General features: G+C 46.8%; 1 protein-coding gene across 1 annotated transcript in view; it reads left to right on the top strand.

Annotated features, from left to right (window-relative positions):
• Positions 1–3,968: 3,968 nt before the first annotated feature.
• Positions 3,969–20,275, top strand: part of Gpc4 (glypican 4) — a 107,871-nt gene continuing 91,564 nt past the window's right edge. Inside the window, exon 1 of the mRNA XM_075957191.1 lies at positions 3,969–4,913. Within this exon, the coding sequence (XP_075813306.1) occupies positions 4,754–4,913 (160 nt within the window). The 5' untranslated portion in view covers positions 3,969–4,753. The remainder of the gene's footprint in view (positions 4,914–20,275) is intronic.

Here is a 20,275-nt window from a genome sequence, read left to right as displayed (position 1 = left end):
CGTCTTTGTATTTGATGGCATGGGGAGCTAACCAGTTGATCAAAAGAACCTGATTCAACTTATTCTCTTTGCTTGGAGGATAGCACAATGTGTTCTTCATTCCCTATGCATGAGATGAGAAATCCCTCACCTGGGAAAGCCAGGTATGCTGTAAGTGCATTCTGTCTATGTCAGCCCTGGCTAAGACATCTTGCCTCCTCTTAGAATCAAGCAGTATCCCGCACATTGTATGAGTTCCAGGATCAGTTATTAATCTGAAGCAAGGATAGTGCTACACGATCTGGGGGAAATTCCACATTTACCACTGACCCTAAATGAAACCCAGAGCACTGTATTTTGTGACCAAAAATAGCATGGGATTATGACAGAGGTCTTAGTTTTCAGTCTCAGTTCAGCTACTCAAAGAGCTCTATGGCTATCAGCTACATAATTTGTCTACGACTTGGTTTCCTTGCCTCTTTTAAAAAGAGATCCACAAAGACTTGGCTGTGGGACTGTCTCCTAGGAATGTCAGAAGCTACACCCATAATCCTCCACCTATGCAGGCACCCCCAATTAAATGAGGGGGGAACACACACATGCACGCGCATGCGCACACACATGCACACACACACACACATACACACACACACCATACCACAGAGACATGAAAGTAGAAGAGGAACTTACTGAGAAGAAAAAGTTCAGATGAAGGGGAATTCAAATAGGAGGGGACTTGGGGAAATATATTCAAAGTAAAGTGTGTGTGTGTGTGTGTGTGTGTACATGTGTGTATGACATTGTTAAAGACCGAATTTAAACAATGACCCCAAAATTCAAAATGTCCTTATTTGAAGGGATGCCAGGAGTTGAACCAGAGCCTTGGATCTATTAAGCATACCTTCTGTCACTGAGCTGCATCCTAAGCCCCTAAGACACCTACATTTTTCAGCTATGAGGGTAAACGAGGCAGCAGCTTGCAAAGCGAAAGGCGCTGCAGGCTCCCATTGCGGTATGTCTGTGTGGCGGAATAGTATATGTCCTGAAGGAAGGGGAGTACTGAAATGTGTTAGTCCATAGGTGGACCCCGAGAGACAGCTTGATGCTGAGTGAAGGTAGCCAGACAAAAACATCCCCACATTGTATAATTCTCTTCATACGAAACGTCCCCTAGAAACAGGAAGGCAGCCGGTTTGCTGGGCAAATGGAGTACTCAAAGTGTGGCTTGCTTTCGGGATGATGACTATGTTCTGGAAGTAGTTATGGCACAATGTGACCGAACTGTGTGTCGTGTATCTTATTTGTGTGTAAATGTGCAGCTGTGTTTGTATGTGTGCGGAAGCATATGGAGATCAGGGGTCCCCCTTGGGTGCTGGTCCTCAGGAGCCAGGCACCTTGCTTTGTGAGACGGGATCCCTAGTTGGGACCTAAGAGCTCAGAGAACACTGATTTGGCTTAGCTGACTGGCAATCCTGTTGCACCCTCCCTAGCACTGGGAGTTCAAATGTGTGCCTCTACACTGGGCTTTTTTACACTGGTTCTGAATATTGAAGTCAGTTTTTTCATACTTGCATGGCAAAGCACTTTCCCAAACTAAGCTAGTTCCCCAGTCCTCAACTGTATATATTCAAATGGTTAAAATTGGTAAATTCGATGTGATTTTTCCCATAGTCTTTTTCAAAAGGTGAAAAACAAAGCAAATCGAAGTAGAAGGGACTCACATACTCCCCTCCCCCTGCACCCTCCACTACCACCCCCTCCCCCAACCCGGCATGGGTGTGTCTCCAGCCTGTAGGAGAGCTGGGGTGGGGAAGGGGGAGAGGATAAGGAACTAGGGCCATCTGAAAAGTTTCCTTCTGGGCGATATTTGTCTCATAGATTGCCAGTTGTTCACCCTGTTTGTATTTAAATGAAAGGAGACTTTGAAGTGGGAGCCGCCCCAGAGCAAGGCTTGGGGTTCCTGCCTTCTCTGGTAAAGTTCAGACTTGTCCAGATCTGCCTGTAGCCAGAGGTTACTGTTTCTGGTAGAAAAGGCTCAAGTTTTGGCTAATAACATGCTAAGAGGAAGAGCATTAGTCGCTTGAGGGGGGCAAAAAAAGAAAAAAAGAATTTCTCTTCTTCTGAGAGGCAGCGTTCCAACTGCCCCCTTTATAGTTTAGGAGAACCCCCTTTTCTCTTATTGCCACTGATTCATTTTAGTTTGAAAGATGGTCTTGTGTAGCCCAGGTTAACCGCAAACTCCTTGTGTCCCCGAGGCGCTTCTTGAATTCTTGATCTTCCAGCCTACACCTTTTGGGATTATAGGTGTGCACCATATACCCGGCTCGGAGTTTCATTTTACTATTAATGTTGGCTGTGTCTCAAATCATATTTCACTTGGCGAAGAATACCTTTAAGTACACATCAATGAAAGCCAAGCGCTAGCAGGGCCTTGAGGACCTCACGGTTATCAGTTTAAGGATTACCTGGACTGTTCGAAAGGTCCTTGAAAATCACGGGAAATTTAGTAGAGGTGAGTTTGCATAACTTAAATGCATTTCCAGACCTCGGAAATTGAAGGTCCCAACTGGGTGTGGTGGTGTAGACAACTAATTCCAGCACTTGGGAGGCAGAGACAGGTGGATCTCTGTGAGTTAGAGGCTAGCCTGCTCTACAGAGTGAGTTGTAGGACAGCCAGGGCCACACAGAGAAACCCTGTCACAAACAAGCACACAAACAACAAGAAATTGGAAGTCTCAGTTAGAGACAGGTCCCAGGTTGTGTGTCTGTTCATGCTGCTGGTCCATGAGAGTTAGTATAATGAATGGAGACTGGAGTCTGCAGTGGGCATTCAAAACAGCTTCCCTAGTTCCTATGGCTCCTAGTGGACAACCATGTCAACGAGGTTTACAAAGAGCCGGGCAGGAAGTCTCAACAAACCCTCTGAGGGCGATAATTGTAATGATGGTTCATATCTTCACCCTATGTAATTTTATGGGAATTGAGAGTCTAGCCAAATAATAAGCTCCAGCCCTTTTCATCTGCCCAGTTCCCAGCACACTCCCGAGGTGTCTGAGGCACTTCTCACCCTAACCTCTTAAAGCAGATTGTAACAATAACAACAGTAATGACAAGTTCACAATCTGCACGGTTCCCTTCATTAAAGGAGCCCTGGGAGCTTCAAAAACACTCATTAATGGAATCTGACAAAGCTTGGAAGGTGGGAAGACTCACCCATGCCCAGTTTTCTTGTGGCTAAATGGAGACTGGGAAGGAGTGGATGGAGATCCTGGGCTATCATTCCCTGTGACCACCATGGACCCCCATTCAAGAGTCCGGGTTTTGGACCCATTGCCCTTAGGTGAGTGCTAATTAATGCATTTTCTTTCTCTCTGTGGAGCCTCAGTTCTAACATGTCCATAGGGCGGCGTGGGAGCAAAAGTACTCCCAAGCAAACTTGGGAGAACATCTACTCAAGGTTCATATATTTTTTTTCTGGCCAGTTTCAGAGTTTGTTTATATTTATTGCAAAACCTAGGGCACGAGTGGAAAGAGAACATTCTGTGGGGCTGAGAAAATGACTGCCGGTTAGGTACAAGCCTGTGCTCTATGAGTGAACACTGTGTGATGGGAGGCTGGTCCAGGAAGGGTAGGTGAGCCTCTCAGGCCAGTTCCGAGTTTCAAGTCCCTCTGCTGTTTGGAGCAAAACAATGCCAGTAACGTGAGTGGGTGCCTTCCTTGCCCAGGCACTGGTTAGGAGAGGTCCTGGATGCCGGGTGGCAGCAGTGACGCAGGTATTGGGGCTGAAGTGTGCTGCTTTGGCCCGCGGGGACAGCCTGTCAGGTGGCTGTGGGGAAAGGCTTGTGGCTCAGTCAGAGGCTGAAGGCTCCAAGACCCAGGCCACCAGGATCCCCGGGACTTGGGCTCTTAAACGGGAAGAAACTGGCCTTTCCTCTCCGGGCAGGGGATGGGGGATGGGGGGAGGCTCCCCGCCTCTTGAGGAGGAGGGCAGGAGGGAGGAGTCCAGCAGGGCGTGTCGCTAGAGGGAGTGCCGGGCGCCCCGTGCGGGCCCCCTAGGAAGTGGATTTGGCCCGCTCCGGATCCAACCCAGCTTCCAGGTTTTCTCCCGGCCCGGCCCTGCGTGCTCCCGCCTGTCTCGGGCTCCCCCCCCCCCACCTTGTACCCGCCCCCTCCCTCCCTAAGGGCCGCCCCGCTTGGCCAAGTTTGCAGAGCCTCACTGCGCGAGCCGGGCCAGTCAATCAGCCGCAGAGCTGAGAAGGGCACAACCGTGCGGCTGAGGGCAGTGAGCTGAGCCGAGCTGGGTGAGCGGAGCAGCGCCGGGTAGCCGGAGCCCCGCGCCAGCGATCACCCGCCGACGCCGCCCACACTCTGCTCTCCTGCGACGCCTGCCACCTTCCCTTCCTTTCCTGAACCCCTCCGCCCCTAGCCAACTGGCCCGGGATCTCTAGCCTTCGGAGCCCCGAGGTCACCGATCCTCTCCCTATTTCCCGTGGGTCCTGCGACCATTCCACGCCTTTTCCCTTGTACTCCACCCCGGCCGGGCGCCTGGCACCGGGGACCGTTGCCTGACGCGAGGCCCAGCTCCACTTTTCGCCCGCGTCTCCTCCTTTTGCCCTCCTCCTCCTCCTTCTTTGCTACCAACTGCAACTCCTCGGTCCTCGCTCAACTCGTGAGTCCTTGACTCCGCGCTTCTCCGCCCGCTCCGCAGCCCCGCTTCCCATCCCGTCTTATTCTGTTCCCTAAAGGTGGGAGCGCATCTGCCCGGGTCCGCACCATGGCACGGTTTGGCTTGCTCGCGCTTCTCTGCACCCTGGCCGCGCTCACTGCCTCGCTGCTGGCTGCGGAGCTCAAGTCGAAAAGTTGCTCGGAAGTGCGACGTCTTTACGTGTCCAAAGGCTTCAACAAGAACGATGCCCCCCTCTATGAGATCAACGGTAGGTGGGAATCCTCCCCCATTTTCGAGTGGTGGGCACCCCGGGAAAGGGGCGGCCCCCCACGCCACACCAGGTAGCCTAGAGGGTGAAACGGGCAGGCGGAGCGGGCACCGCGAGTGGAGGGGCGCCGCCGGTTTGTGTAGTGCTACTCCGGTGTTTTGCGGCGGCGCCCCCCCCCCAAGTCTTTTCTGTCCCGGGAAGACACTAAGGACTATGGCCCTTAGAGTGCGTGGCATGGGCTCTCTTGCCTTTTCCGGGTTGAATTCCTTACTGGGTTCCCCGCTTTGTTGTGTGGGTGACGACGAGGCCGAGTGGGGGTGGGGTGGGGGAACCTCTCGGAGTTTGCAGATTCCTTGGGGCGCAAAAAACGTGCGACTTGAATGAGTGGTTCATTGACGTTCTCCTAAAACCCCTCTCTCCGTCTCTCTTCCACCGCTGACGCGGATTCGTTTTAGAACCTGCAAGGGCTTTAGAAGTCACCTTTAAAAAGCGAACGCCCTCCTTTACTCCCCACTCTTCCAAATCCTAACTTTTGGGAAGTCTCCAGCTTTCCGGAAGGTGTTGGATAAGAAGGGTATTTCCCTCCCATTTCTCTTTTCTCACCTCATTTTAAGGGTTAATTGCACTTTCAATTACAGACCTTTGAAAGGACTGATTACAGGAAACCTGAATCTCAGTTTGGAGGTGGTTATGCAAATGAAGATGGCTTTGCCTCTGAAAAAGTTCACCGGATTTCAGCACAAGGGGTGGGGGGACGGGACGACTTGGGGTATTTGGGGAAGCCCTCCTGGAACTCTGGGGAGGCAGCACCCCAGGTACTCACTCCCTCTTCTCCTGGTCGGGAGGTCTCCAGGCCCGCCGGTGGCAGTGCCTGGGCGAGTCCTCCTTCCCTGTTGTACTAGATTTTCGCAGCTGCCAACTGTTGCGCTCAGCCCTGCGGGTTGGCGCCCGAAGCGGCACAGGTAGATTGTTCACCCTTGGGGCTCAGAAAGAGCCACGAACCTTACTGGCTCTTGGCCAGCTTAACCTAACGGAGGAGTTAGAGATTCGAGCCCCGAAGGCCAAACCTCCATTCCGAACCTTTCATGGAAGTGTGCAGAGTGCGCCTTTGCCTCGCTGTACTGGTTGCCCGGGTGGGGCAGGCAGGGGGCCAGCATCCAGCAAAGGAAATACTGTAATTTTAACCAGGCACTTCCAAAGGCTTAGGAAGACTTGGGGGGGGGGCGCTCATCTTTTGGAAGGGCTATTAATAACCTTGGAGATTAAGTGCAGTCATCAATTACATATAAATTACAAAAGTAATTGAGGGAAGTTGCTGGGCACTTTGAGAGTGTAACCGGCCTCCGTCTGGAAATAGAACTGAGGAAATTGTTGGAAGTAGCCCAGGCGGCCCCTGCACCTTTGCAGTTGTCAAGTAACTCACAAGCTATGATGAAAGGTTGTTTGCCCTTCAGCCGCCTGTCTTTTTGGGAGCTCAAGTATGTCCTCCCAGCCTCATGATTTTATTGGTTGTAGCGCTCTGAAAAGCCCCCTTTCTTTCCCCTCTTCCTCCTGGCCTGCCTGTAACAGAGAACTGAACCAGCAGTCGCCGAAGCTTGGGGGCTCTGCAGGTCAGACCTGGGGTCTTTGTGCCTTGCACAGTTTGGGCCTGGGTGCTTCAGAGATGATTGCCGTGAAGATTACACTTGTCATTCCCACGTTCTGAAGGGAGGCATGCAGCCATGCCCTTACTGGGAAAGGGACAAGTCTCCATCTGGTCGTGCAGACAGTATGTGCTTTTGAGATGGACTGGAGGCTTTTCGGGTGTGGGTTACCCAATCGCCGCCCCTCCCCCCCAGTTTCTTCAGGTTTGGGGGTATGCAGTCTCAGGAGATGTCAGGGCATCTTCCCTAGCCAGCATCTAATGGGAAAGGAAGCTGGGAAGGTGTTCAGGGACACTTAAGTGTTCCCGTGGGTTCCCGTGGATCGTCATCAGCCCTGGAAAACACCTGAGGAACATTTTTGCATAAATGTCTTATCTGGATCCCACCCTCCCCCTCCAAAAAAAAAGATAGAGGAGTTACTAGTGACCTGCGGCAGGAAATGGAAGCTAATGTGCTCACACCCAAAACATTTTATTCTTTTTGTCTTGTCCTTCATCTCCCTCCCAGGGCTGCTGCTTTTATTTCCCCTTTTGAATGACCTACTGGACTGCATTCTCCTGAGGAACAAAGGAAGTGCCTTTTTAGCTGGAATCCTTGGAAGACCACCAAGGACTTTAGCTCATGCAGTGCAGTTTCGCACCACTTTCAACAATAACAAAAATGCATGACTGAATGGCTCAAAAATGTGGAGTGTTAGAGGCATTCATTTGAGTCTAGGACACTGTCACAACACAGACAGACCCAAGCAAATACCTTTAGATGGGTGATATAGAAATGGGGTAGTCTTTATCATTACCCTGGCCTCTCCAGTTGCACACATTAGCCTCATCTTGTGTGGACTATCCCCAGAGAATTTTGGCCATTTGGGGAGGCAGTTGTGGAGAAGTCAATGTAAAGACTTGGGTTCAGCCTAGGTCCAAATGAATTAGATGCCAAGTGCCTTACTTGGGAGAAGTTAACTATTTTCTTCAAAGCCAGAGATGGTTTTCTAGGCAGAGTGTTGCAGTGTCTAGGTGACCAGTTCATTGAGCCCTGAGCTAATCCAAGTTTAAAATTTTATTTTATTTGGAAAGAAGGGTGAGGATTGTATCTAGGGCTTTGGATATTCTAAGCAAGTGCTCTACCACTGAGATTCTTGATAGCCTTGAACTTAGCCTTCTAGAGTTCTGAATAGGCTTTGAGAAGAAGCCACATCCTGAAGGACTCTCAGTTACAGATCATAGTTGGGATGATCTGATTTTTTTCATCATAGATGGTTGTGAGCCACCATGTGGTTGCTGGGAATTGAACTCAGGACCTCTGGAAGAGCATCTAGTGCTCTTAACCTCTGAGCCATCTCTCCAGCCCCTGATCTGATTTTTTTTAAAGATTTACCTATCTATTTATTATGTATATAGTGTTGACATCAGACCTCATTACAGATGGCTGTGAGCCACCATGTGGTTGCTGGGCATTGAACTCAGGATGATCTATCTGATCTTGATGTGTTCTCAAGGGTGTTAGAGAATAAAAGTACATCATACTGCCAGGGTTTTCAAGTGAGGTTCTGCATTGCCCATGTGCTTGACACCAGTACTTTTCATATAAGGGCCAGTCCAGAGGCTATGAGAAAAAACCATCTGTAATAGCTTTTATTGGCCATATCTTTCCGGAGTGCCTGCTATGTGAAGTATTCTGTGCTTAGTATTACAGAGACAATAAGAAGGACAGGAAATTCATCCCCTACACACGCACATACACACACACCAACTTGTCTGGTAGTAGGGAGATAAGCCGTTCACATATACTTCGAATGCACTAAGAAGTGCGATAAGTACCATGTGAAAGACGAGAAATGTGGCCTTGGGGTATCTCAGTGGTAAAGCATGTGCTTAGCATGTTCCAGGTCCTAGGTTCAACCCCCAGCACTAAAATAGAGAGAAACCACAAACAAGGAGAAAGGATTGGGACTAGAGTATTAAATGGGTAATGATAGTTTGCTAGTATAAAACAATAGACTATCTAGAATTCTAACTGTTCTCATCAGGATATGCAGCAACTAGCATTTTACTAATAGCCTGCTGGAATTGTCTTAAAGAGTGTGGCATTTGGTCAGAAGATACTATTGGACTTGTAAAAGGTCCCTTCACAGTGACATAGAATGATTCCAATGAGAAATTTGTGCTGGTCACTGTGATCTTGGAATCTTTGTTTCCTGTTCATTTATCTTCATGAGCAAAGCACCTGTGAGCATGTATCTACACTTGAAAATGCTTGCATGTGTATCTCAAAGGATTCTGGGAATTACTTATGCTTTGTTGGAACAGAGTGGGGAAGAGAAGGAGTTACTGAGATTTTATTGTAAATCAGACAGGATAAGTTTTCAAGGTTTGCGTTTCCCTCTTGCTGCTGGCTTGGATTTTTTTGATGTTTTGTTTTGAAACAGGGTCTCACGAAGTAGCCCTGGCTGTCCTAGAACTCACTACATAGACCAGGTTGGCCCTGAATGCACAGAGATCTGCCTGCCTCTGCCTCCCAACTGCTGGGGTCAAAGGTGCGTGCCACCATGCTTGGTGTGGGTTGGATTTTCTTACTGATTTTATGATTTCTTAATTTATTGGCATCACCAATTTGGCTCTCTGTGTTTCATTTGAGAGGGTCCTAGAGAGGTCCAGGACCTGTCTCTGCAGTATTAAAGCAACTGTCTTCAGGGTGTGCTCAAAAAAGAACTTAGTAGCAGTTCTGGCTTATGCAGTTGAATCTCTTCTCGAATGTATAAATATAAAATATTGGATTCAGCGTAATTACTATTTTCCTTTTTGGTTTGATTCGCATCAGGTTGCACGCAATTTCAGGATTAGCTGGAGACTAGATTGAGGAAGGAAAAGGGGAGTTTTCTGTGTTTTGAACATCAGTGTTAATCTGAGTCAGTTCAGAGTGTCTTTCTCTGGCTCCCCGGTTTTAACTGTTTTAGGTAGCACAAGGTTTGTTTCTACATATCCTCACAGAGATGCATTTTGGCCTTATAATACCTATTGTGTACTTTTCTTGGCTCAGCCTTGTGCTAAGGACTTTATCTCATTTAAAGGCCACAACTATCATGCAGCCAAAATTATCACCTCTAATTTACTCATAGAAACTGAGATCTGAGGGCTTAGGAAATACGTTCACGGGGCTGGAGAGATAGATGATAGTTCAACAGTTAAGAGCACTGGTTGCTCCTGCAGATGACCTGGGTTCCATTTCAAGCACCCACATAGGGGCTTACTACCATTTGCAGCTCTAGTCTCAGGGGATCTGATGCCCTCTTCTGGCCACTGAGGCACCAGGCGTGCACATAGTATACAGACATGTGGGCAAAACACAGAAAAGTAAATAAGGAAATAAAATGATTAAAATTTAAAAGACAAGATTTTCAGAGTTCTACAGCTAGTGGCAGAGGTGGGATTTGAACCCAGGTCATCTTTGACCCAGATTAATGTATGCACTTTGTGAGCAGGTGATAAGACAGGAAGACACATTCTCTAGTCCCCTGGGGGTTTGAGATATGTGAGATCGGGTAGCATTGCCCTCACACTGCGGTAGAGAGAGAGGATCCAGTCACATCAACAGGCAAAATGTCAAACCCAGATACAGACAGTAAAGAGTGCATGATAGAAGGGATAAACGCAATTTTCTGGACCATGGGGAGCATTGAGGGTTCCTAAGGAGGAAAACGGCATGGCTTAAGTTGTTTTAGAAAGATAATTAGCACCACTTTGGAGTTAGTCGATGAGGCAGGAGATAAAGGTGGGAAGATCTATTAGAAGGTTATCTGGTCGAGCTGCGACTCATCTTCCCATTCTGATCTCACTGTTGCCAGCGGCTTTGAATGGAGTCATCCCTCTGCATTGAGCTTTGGTGGCTTCAGGTATCTTAAATCACCCTGTTTTCATTAAGCCACTGCCAAACTGTCCAGGGTTCTGTGGACTCTTCCTCCTAAGTCTCTGTCGGGACCAGAACTTTGCGCAGAACTGCTTTGTGCTCTGGTAAACTGCTAACAGCCACGCATGCATCTTCTCTCCTCCGCCAGAAGCCGCTCACAGGCAGGTACCTCAACTCCATCTAGAATCCTCTGCCTACCAGAAATGAGTTTGGTACAGTGTTAAAACAAGTGAGGGGGCTGGAGAGATGGCTCAGAGGTTAAGAGCATTGCCTGCTCTTCCAAAGGTCCTGAGTTTAATTCTCAGCAACCACATGGTGGCTCACAACCATCTGTAATGGGGTCTGGTGCCCTCTTCTGGCCTGCATGCATACACACAGAATATTGTATACATAATAAATAAATATTTAAAAAAATAAAAAAAAACAAGTGAGGGGCTCATGCCTATGGGTCCATGGCACCGGTGATGTAATGGCATTATACCTCCGTGGTATATAACAATTCCTGGGCTTCCAGGAATTTTGGACCTAAACACTTAAAAGTGGGAAAAACTGAGTAAATTTCCATATCTGTTGAAGGAAGGAGACGGGAGAGCATTTTTATGCTTTGAAGTAATAAATGCTATTATTAAACTACCAAGTGCCTATTTCGAGACGGTAACTTTCTCGCATTTGTTTGTGTGTTTATGTGGCAGTGGCGGGGAGTCGCTGCTGGGGTGCTTGTCTTGTGCGCCTGTGAATGTCAGGACAGCTTGGGAGTATTGGTCCTCTTCTGACTCCATTGGGATCCGAGGACTGAACTCACATGCTCAGGCAGGCACCTATATCCGGTGAGCCATTTCACCAAGGCCCCAATCATAGGAAATTTTAGGAACTATTCAGAATTCTCTTTTTCTTCATGTCTTGAGATAACACTTTAAGGAACAGACAATGGAGGTGGTTAAGATTTTGCACTCTTGGAAGAGTACATTAAAATTAAAATGTTAGGTCCAGAGTATCAAGCTTGTTCAATGTAGAGGAGTTTTTTTTTCCAAAAACTAAACAAAAACCCATTAAGTTTTGTCTTTATCACGTATAATAAATGATACAGACATAAGTATCTGAATATTTTCTACAAATAAAGCAGATACATTAAGATGTGAACAGATTGGGGCTGGAGAGATGGCTCAGCGGTTAAGAGCATTGCCTGCTCTTTCAAAGGACCCGAGTTCGATTCCCAGCAACCACATGGTGGCTTACAACCATCTGTAATGAGGTCTGATGTCCTCTTCTAGCCTGCAGGCATATATGTAAACAGAATATTGTATCCATAATAAATACATTAAAAAAAAGATGTGAACAGGTAAGAGCTAACATTTCCAGTTGCTCGTGGTTAAACATCTGTTGCTTGCTAGAGAGAACATGAAAGTGCAGAGAATTCATGCAGTGACTCCATCCTGGAGGTAATTGGAAATATTATATTTAAGTTCTGATGCATTTAATTTTGCAATCTGGTGGGAGAGGAAAAAAAATCAAAGAGACCCATCAGCCAGGTATTTGACTTTTGAAAAAGGAACTCTAACAAATGTTCGAAATTAGGGGAAAAATGGAATGGAAGAGTTAAAAAAAAAGTCAACAACCTCCAGGAAGCCTGGAAACTATGTAAAAACATCTTATTGGAAGCTGAGATAAATGTGTGCCAGACATCAAAAAGACCAGCTGCTTGGGGGGAGAAGAGAGAGAGAGATTGAGAGAGAGCGAGAGAGCGCACATGTGTGTGCAGTTGCGTGCGCACGCCAGTGTGTGCGCACGCCTGCACCTGGCATGACTAACTGGCAGAGTGAAAAGAAGCTGCTTCAGAGAAAAACATCTCTCATGAAATAGTCTAGGTCAGAAGCCCACAGGTATGGTGAGGCAGGTACAAACTAGAAGTTAAGTGGGGCAGAAGGTAATTGAAGGCAAATCTTGTGAGGTAGATGAAAAATTCCTCCATGTTACCATGATGGTGAAGAGGGAAGGTGGAGTCCCACTTTCCAGAGGAAAGGCAGTGTGGTTTCTTCCAAGGGATATTATGTCTCATTAATCACCCAGAGCTCCTTGCCAGGAAAGAAATCGTGTGAGGCGTGGATGTGTAGTTCAGTGACAGAAGATGTGCTCAGCGTGCACGGGGCTCTGGGTTCCATCCTCGCTATTAGCCAGTCAGTAAACGCATGTGGACACAGGGAAACAGACGAACATAATTTAGGCTCCCAAAAGCTACGCAATGGGATAGTGGAGTCAAGAATACTTACAAAGTCTGTTTACTTTGGGGTAGATAGAGATGGTGGCTTATTAAAGATGGAAAATTAATTGAGGGAGAAAAAGCAAGTCTAGTGCCCTAGGAGAAAAAAAGTACATGAAGAGGACCTGCTTTCTTAGAACAAGAAGTTCTGGTGTAATTCTGTGACAGATTTGTTGTCTGATACTTTCGATGAGATTTTTCTTTGAAAAGGAGTGGGGTGTGGTGGTATTAGAATGTGAAATTTGAATGCAGAGTTAGATTAGCGGTTGTCAGCTCTCTTTGTACTGTAGCAGCATCCCTTGGGAAATTTTAAAGCATCCTGACGCCTGGCTGGGTACTACTCAAGAAGATCTTTCCAGGAGTGCAGCCGACCATGGCTGGCTTGTGCAGTTATACCTTCTCTGTCTCTCTCCGATGTGCTAGGTTGAGTGCTCTACTGGGATTAAAGGCATGGGCCACTGTCAGACTAACATTTTCTAAATGGTTATCTGCAGTTGAAAACCATTGCCATTGATGTCTGAGGTCCATTCCGTCTCTGAATTTCTGTGATTCTGAGATTCACAATAAAATTGGCTCAGGTAAAGATTTCATTGCAATGCTATGCATGGCTGCTTTAATTTGGACAAATCTGGGGTTAGGGGAATGCCTGTTAAACTTGGGGAAAGATATTTGTAATTTAAGGTACAAGCAAAACCACAACCATCGACTCTTTGCAAGTAGAGATGTAGGGACATTGAAAGTACTTTGGAGAGAATCAGGGTGAATCCAGCCTTCTTGTTATATATTGATTAAATGTCAGTGTGCTTGGTGATATTTCTCCCCTTTCTCTTTATTGATAAAAGAAGCCCAAATCTCTTTATTCCCAACTTTAATGTTTTCTTTGCCATGTGTTTATTCTGTTCATGTAGCTTATCAAGAAATAGAAGTACAGCAAATCCCTGGGCTTCTCCCCGGCACAGCCATCCAGAACACAGCTGGGAATGTGGGAAGTGGTGGAAAAGCTAAGTGATGGCGACAGCTGTCAAAAAGCCTATGTATTCTGCCTGGAGAAAAGGCCTTCAGAACTTTTCCCATCAGTAATCATTGAGAAGAGCAGTATGCTAGGCTCTGGGGATTCCAGGAGGTGGAAAACAGGAATCAGGCTTTTTTGGGTTCCATCTGAATTAGATTAGGTAGATAGCGTTTCCCGAGGAGAAGATAAGGGACTGGGTTATCTGCTTTCCTAGCCTGTAGCTGAAGAGTTGTTGCAAGTGTGCTGGCTGGGAGGTAGAGGGTGTCACAGAAAGGGATTTCTGAGAAACCTGAAACTTGACATCTGCCTGAAGTATAAAATGGGGTGAGCGGCCCAAAGCTGAACGCTGTATACACAACTGCTCTGGGCCTTTTGATGCTGTTAGGATGGGGCGAACGCCTAGACTGGAGGCACCTTTGTTTTGAAGGTTTACTTTTATTATTTGAAATTATGTGTCTGTGTGAGTCTGTGAACATTGGGTAGGTGCTTGCAGAGGCCAGACGCGCCAGTTCCCTCTTGGAACTGGAGTCACAGGTGTCTACGAGCCACCCGACCTGGATGCTGGGAAGCAAGCTCCTGTCCTGCAAGAGCAGTGTACCCTCTGAACGGCTCAGCTTAACTGCTAAGCCATCTTTCCAGCCCCCCCCCCCCAACTCCCTTCTTACCCTTGAGGGAGCTAGTGGATGTCAAGACATGCACTATTGTGTCTTGTTACTTTCTGAGATGAAAGTTCAGAAAGTACAGTTGAGAGAGTTCCTCTGGAAATACTGGGAAAGTGAAGGACCACTCTCAAGGCAGTGGCCTGGGAGGGGGAGTTCAGATTTAGACTTTTGCCTGTTTAGAATACGCAGCGTCAGCCGGGCAGTGATGGTTGCACACCTTTTGAGGACAGCCTGGTCTACAGAACAAGTTCTAGGACAGCCAAGGAAACAGAGAAACCCTGTCTCAAAACAAAATACTAAGAATACCCAGTGTCCCAACAGTGCTAAGTCAGTGAGTGAAGCGATGTGCTTCTTTGTCTTCCTCCCTCATTCTCTACTTTTTCTCTCCCACCTCCCCTCTCCTTTCCCTCTCAAGCAGGTGTCTGTTGTAGTTCAGGATGGCCTGAACTTGCCACCCTCCTGTCCCAGCCTCCCCCACCCCACCCCCAGGGCTGCAATTCCAGGTGTGCACACCACCTTGCCTGGCTCATTTTGTGTTTGTCTGTTAGAAAGGAAATAGGTTAAAGAGCAGGGGACACAGCTCAGCGGCAGACTGCTTGGCCAGCATAGGCAAGGCCCTGGGTTTCGTCTCCAGCACCCCACCCCTAAAATAAGTTAAAGACTGTATATTATTAATTTAGTGGCTTATTCACTTGAGAGCGTTTGGCTTATTTTGTTCCTCTTTGAGTTCTCTTCTAAGCCCTCTAGGACATCCACGCTAGATGAAATGCCTGCTGTGCCCAGTTTGGAAAACTCACATTCTGACCTAAAGTCACGAGAGGCAAGAAAACTGGCTCCCAGTTAGGGATAAAATATTTGAATATTGGTTTCTCTTTTAAACATTTACCAAATTTAGGTAAATGTATAATGATAAGAAATGTTGCAAGTTAAGGATACTACTTTCTTAACCCTTTAAAACAGAAAGCCCCCTTTGCCCTGTTAGGCCTGAGCTGAGAGACCAGACCCATAGACTCAAATTTTTTTATACCAGGTGGCTCAGTTGTAGGTCCTTGACATGTTTTGTGGTTTAGGAATTGTTAAAATTTTATATTTGTTTTAGGAATAGATGTTTTGGTATCTGAGGGTGATACCCCAAGGCCATGTGCGTAATTACGAGGCCTATGGCTCAGCTCAGCCCTCATTCTAGGAACTGACATTTCTATTCAACCTGTCCCATTTGTCTGGGTCTTTTTCTCTTCCCCCAACTTCATATGCTGCTATCCTAACACTCCGCACGCTCATGGTATCAGGAGGTGGGGTTTTTCCAATGGGGTTAGTGTCCTTTTTAAAAGAGGCCTAAGAGCGATCCCTTTGGCATGTGTTACACGGAATTAATAGTGAGAAACCTGCTGCGTGTGGACTAGGAAGTGGGTCCTCACCAGACACCGAACATGCCAGCACCTTCACCTTGGACTTCTTAGCCTCCTGGTGGCGCGAAGTTCGTTTTTTGCTGTGTATAAGGCCCCTGTCTACTTTGTGATCAGCCACCTAGACCTTGGTATCTAAAAGAAGCAGGGCAAAGCCAAGTGTCTTTTCTGTTGCTCCCCGTCTCAAATGTGGTCCTGTTCTCTGGTTTGCTCTGTGGCAAGACAGCACAACATTGCAAGTGGTTTGCTTTAATCCTGGGAATCTCTCAGGTTGTCCGTTCCAGAGCGAGCAGCAACTCACTGGGCTTGCAGATGTGCTTTTTGAAGCTCCCGTCTTTACTCCTGCCCACCAGATGCTCATTTCTGTCCTCTTCCCCGGCCGTCATCTCTCCTTCATCCCAGCCATTCTTTTCAATCCCAGCCCTACTCATGACCCCTTCTGTCTTTTCTGCAAGCCTGCTTTCTTTCGTTCTTAACCGCCCAGCTTGTCTCTCCAGGAGTGGCTGGAAGTGGTTCCTTTTGCACTATAGAGCTTCTCTTCATTCCTCCAAGCCCTTGATGTCAGCATCCCAGCAAGCATGAAACCCCGCCATAGTTTTTTTTCCTCCTATACTTATTGTTTCTATTCTCTCACACATTTGTCTCCATTGAGTGTTGAGTCTGGTTTTCAGCACAGAGGTAGAAAGGAACCTCCCTGTCCTTGTAGACAGCAGCGTGAAGCATGCACTCGCTTGGTAGCTACCACTTGCAGTGGTTCACTCTGAGCACGAGTGTCTTTTTGCTTGGCAGTCACTTCACAGAAGTCTTTTTTTAAATTAATTTATTAATTTTTTGGTGTGTGCCGGAATAGGCAGTCATTACATTCTTTACAATTTATAGTGGGACTACTATCTTACTAGGGTCAAATTGCTTTCATTATAGAATATTTCCCTGTGCTAAGACTTTCAGAAAAGCAAAGCTTGACCACTTCTCACCAGTGTATTTACAAATAGGCCTTCACAGCTGCCCCTTCTCCAGGGAAGTCAGTGGGCTCATGGAAAGACTTCTCTCTCTTTTTTTTTTTGTTGGCATTGGGGGAGAGGGAGGGATTGAAACGAGTTAATTTTAAACAGAACTTCAATGGTGTTTACCATTGGGCCCTGTTTTCTGGATGTCATCTAGAAAACCTGCCATATTGTGATCTCAAACAATGCCATGCTGATCCTGGTGTCTATCACCTTTTGCTTGGATTCATTAGTGGCTTATCCCCAGTGTCCTAGCTTTCATCACAGCAGCCAATACCATCCTGTTTTATCACATGTAACCCAAGTCACATTACTTCTGCTCAAAGGCTCAAGTGGGACACAGTGGCTTGCAGATAAAAGCACTCCTATCTATCTATGTATGTATCTATGTATCTATGTATCTATGTATCTATCTATCTATCTATCTATCTATCTATCTATCTATCTATCTATCTACCTATCTATTTTTTTTTTTTACCAAGCCTGATGTCTTGAGTCCCATCCCTGGGACGACATGGTGGAAGGAGAGTACCAGTTCTTGAATATAGTCCCCTGACTTCCCTTGTACACCATGGCATGCACGCCACCGTTAAGTGCATACACAAATCAAGTCAAGTCAAAATAAAGGCTCTCATGGTTCCCCATGCCACCCATAGGAAACATCAGAGCTTCACGATCTGCCCATCCGACCTTTTCCGTTTCCACTTCCAAATCTCCCTTTCTTCTGTGATGCCCTTGGCTATCCACTCTGGTCCCACTGTCTTCTCTTCCTCAAGCATTAAGGCATAGTTGGACCTTTGTATGTCCCATCCTAGCCCCCCGCCCCGCCACATGCTAGGTAAGTAATGTACCATAGGCTTCCACCCCCAGACTTTGTACTTCTTATTCTCGGTGCCTAGAATAGCCTGTAGCCAGAATATAGCTCACTCCCTCACAAGTTTCAGGGCTTTGATCTCGTATTGCTTCACTGGAGAAGCTTTTCTTGATTTGTATATAAAATAGGAAAACACCCCCTCTCCTCCCACATGGCACAAGCACACATTTTGTCACGCTTCTTCTCTACTCTCTTCTCAGCACCCTCACTGTCCAGCCTTGGGGTAGGGAACTTGGCCTCTTTGTTCACTGCCTATGCGCATTGTCTTTAATACATTGCCTGGCACTTAGTGTTTGTTGAATGGAGGCATAAATGGGCATTCTTTGCAAATGGGGTGCCCAGGAGAATGCTTAACCTTTTTTTTTTCCTAGAAAGGGTTACCCAGACTGAGGATTCCGTCACTCTTGAGTTACCTGTTCACTGGCAGGCACTGAGATTTCAAATAGTGACAGAGAGACTTTAGCGTGAGACCTCACACCCTTGTAGAACATGGGCGAACAAGGATTAGAGCAGAACACGTGCCATGAATATTTCAGAGCCACGAATCTCCTCTTTTTGAGGAGTTGTGCTTTTCCGTCGTCATAAGCTCCTGCCACCTCATACCGTGTACAGAGCAGCGAGGCCCGAGGCCAGTTGTGGTAGGCTTATCAGAGCAGTGCAGGGGTTACAGACTTGTTATCAAGACCTAGAAGGAACATTCCCCCCTCCCCCCTGCGATACAATGTAGATCTCTTTATAGACTTTTGGACTTGCATGGACACTAGAAAATAAAAGGTCAACTCTTGGGTCCCTTTTCCATTGTGCTCTGCAGAGGAAGCAGGGCATCACCACCAAATCCTTCAAGGCCTTGTGAAAAGGCAGTGTCCTCTCAGCCTATTGTGATGAGAGGCTCAGAATGATGTCCTTTAGACCAGCCCGGTAATGACTGTCAGAGTCCAGCTCTGGCTCAGCAGACTAGGGATGGAGTCTTCCTGTCATTTGGTTACTTTCCTCTGTAAGCCTTTATTAGTGGTCATCTGCTGTGCAGGTCGCCTCCAGGAGGACAGGAGGACCCTGGCCCCTAGACCAGAGAGCAAGGTCTGGGGCTGGTCCCAGAGATTAGGGTGCAAACAAATGCAGACCAAGTGATAAGGGGTGCACTAGCCAGGACGCAATGGGTAGCTTTGTGGCCCTGCTCAGACTGGCCTTCTCTCCATTTCTAGAGGTTTTAGTTTTGGATTTTTATCTTGTTTTACTTCATTTCTCTTTTCTATTTCTTTTTCTGTGCTTAAGATTAAAGGGCCTCAAATATGCAGAACGCGTGGTCTACCACAGAGCTGCAATCCCAGCTACATTTTTTTTTCAGAAATTTCATATGAATATTGTACATACAAATTCACCCTTAGCTGCTGGTTTCTTCCGAAATTCAAAGTCCCAAGGAGCTGGTACCATGTGTTTAGTATGCCAGCTTGTAGGCAGTTTACTTAGAGTCACGTGAGCAGCCTTGGGAGCACTTGCATTTCCTGGTTACAAGCAAATGTTTTGGGCTATCTGCTCTTTCCCAGCTCTTCTGTTCCCATGAGCTGACCACAGGGAAATGACAAAGGATGAAGGTCCAAGCTCTCCAACTGATGCAGAACCCTGCCTGCCTAGTAATAAGTTGGATATACCAGTTTGTATTCAGAAGGACAGGTCTTGGCTTCGCGGTGACAATTAGGGCGTACCCAGATTTCAATACAAAATATTTCAAATATTGATATTATTTTGAAGATAATTTGTCTAAATGAAAACAGAAATGTTTTGCTTCTTATGATTGAGTCTTTAAGATGGTCCTGGGGTTATGAAGGACTCAGGAAGTAGGGTAAGCATGATAGAGCAAACAACCTTATCTAAGTTGAGCTTCGGGGAAGGGATTCATTATGCTTCTTTTATTTTGGTTTTGAGACAGGGTCTCACTATATAGCAAGACTGGCCTGGAATTCACATGTATTTGGCTGACCTCAAACTCTGAGTTCACCTGCCCTGATCCCAAGCATGGTCATTAAAAGGTGTGTGCCACCACACCGGGCCTCTTTTATTTTATTTACTTTTTGGATGTTTATGTGTTTGTTTTGAAAAAAATAAAGCATTTATTTATTTTTTATTTTTTGGTTTTTTGAGACAGGGTTTCTCTGTGTAGCCCTGGCTGTCTTGGAGCTCACTCTGTAGACCAGGCTGGTCTCGAACTCACAGAGATCCACCTGCCTCTGCCTCCCAAGTGCTTGGATTAAAGGTGCACGCCACCACTGCCCAGCGAAAACCTGTTTTTTTTTGTTTTTGTCTTTTTTGGTGAGATGGTTTCTTTGTGTTGAAGCTCTGACTGTCCTGGAACTCACTTTGTAGACCAGGCTGGCCTCAAACTCACAGAGATCTGCCTGCCTCTGCCTCCTGAGTGCTGGGATCAAAGGCGTGCACCACCACCGCCCAGTGAAAACCTTTATTTTTAAAGCACACAAGCATTACCACTTTCACCTGTGAGCTCTTAGTCTATCGTGGAGCCCTGATCATTTTCTTGGTTGCTTCTGAGCTTCAGAGTTGAATGAAATACAGTGGGTTTCAGGGGAAGAACATATTTATTATCCC

This window comes from Microtus pennsylvanicus, chromosome X, assembly GCF_037038515.1.
Source record: "Microtus pennsylvanicus isolate mMicPen1 chromosome X, mMicPen1.hap1, whole genome shotgun sequence".
In the NCBI taxonomy this organism is placed as follows: Eukaryota; Metazoa; Chordata; class Mammalia; order Rodentia; family Cricetidae; genus Microtus; species Microtus pennsylvanicus.
The sequence above is the reverse complement of the archived record's forward strand: the minus strand, read 5'-3'. Positions and strand labels throughout refer to the sequence as shown.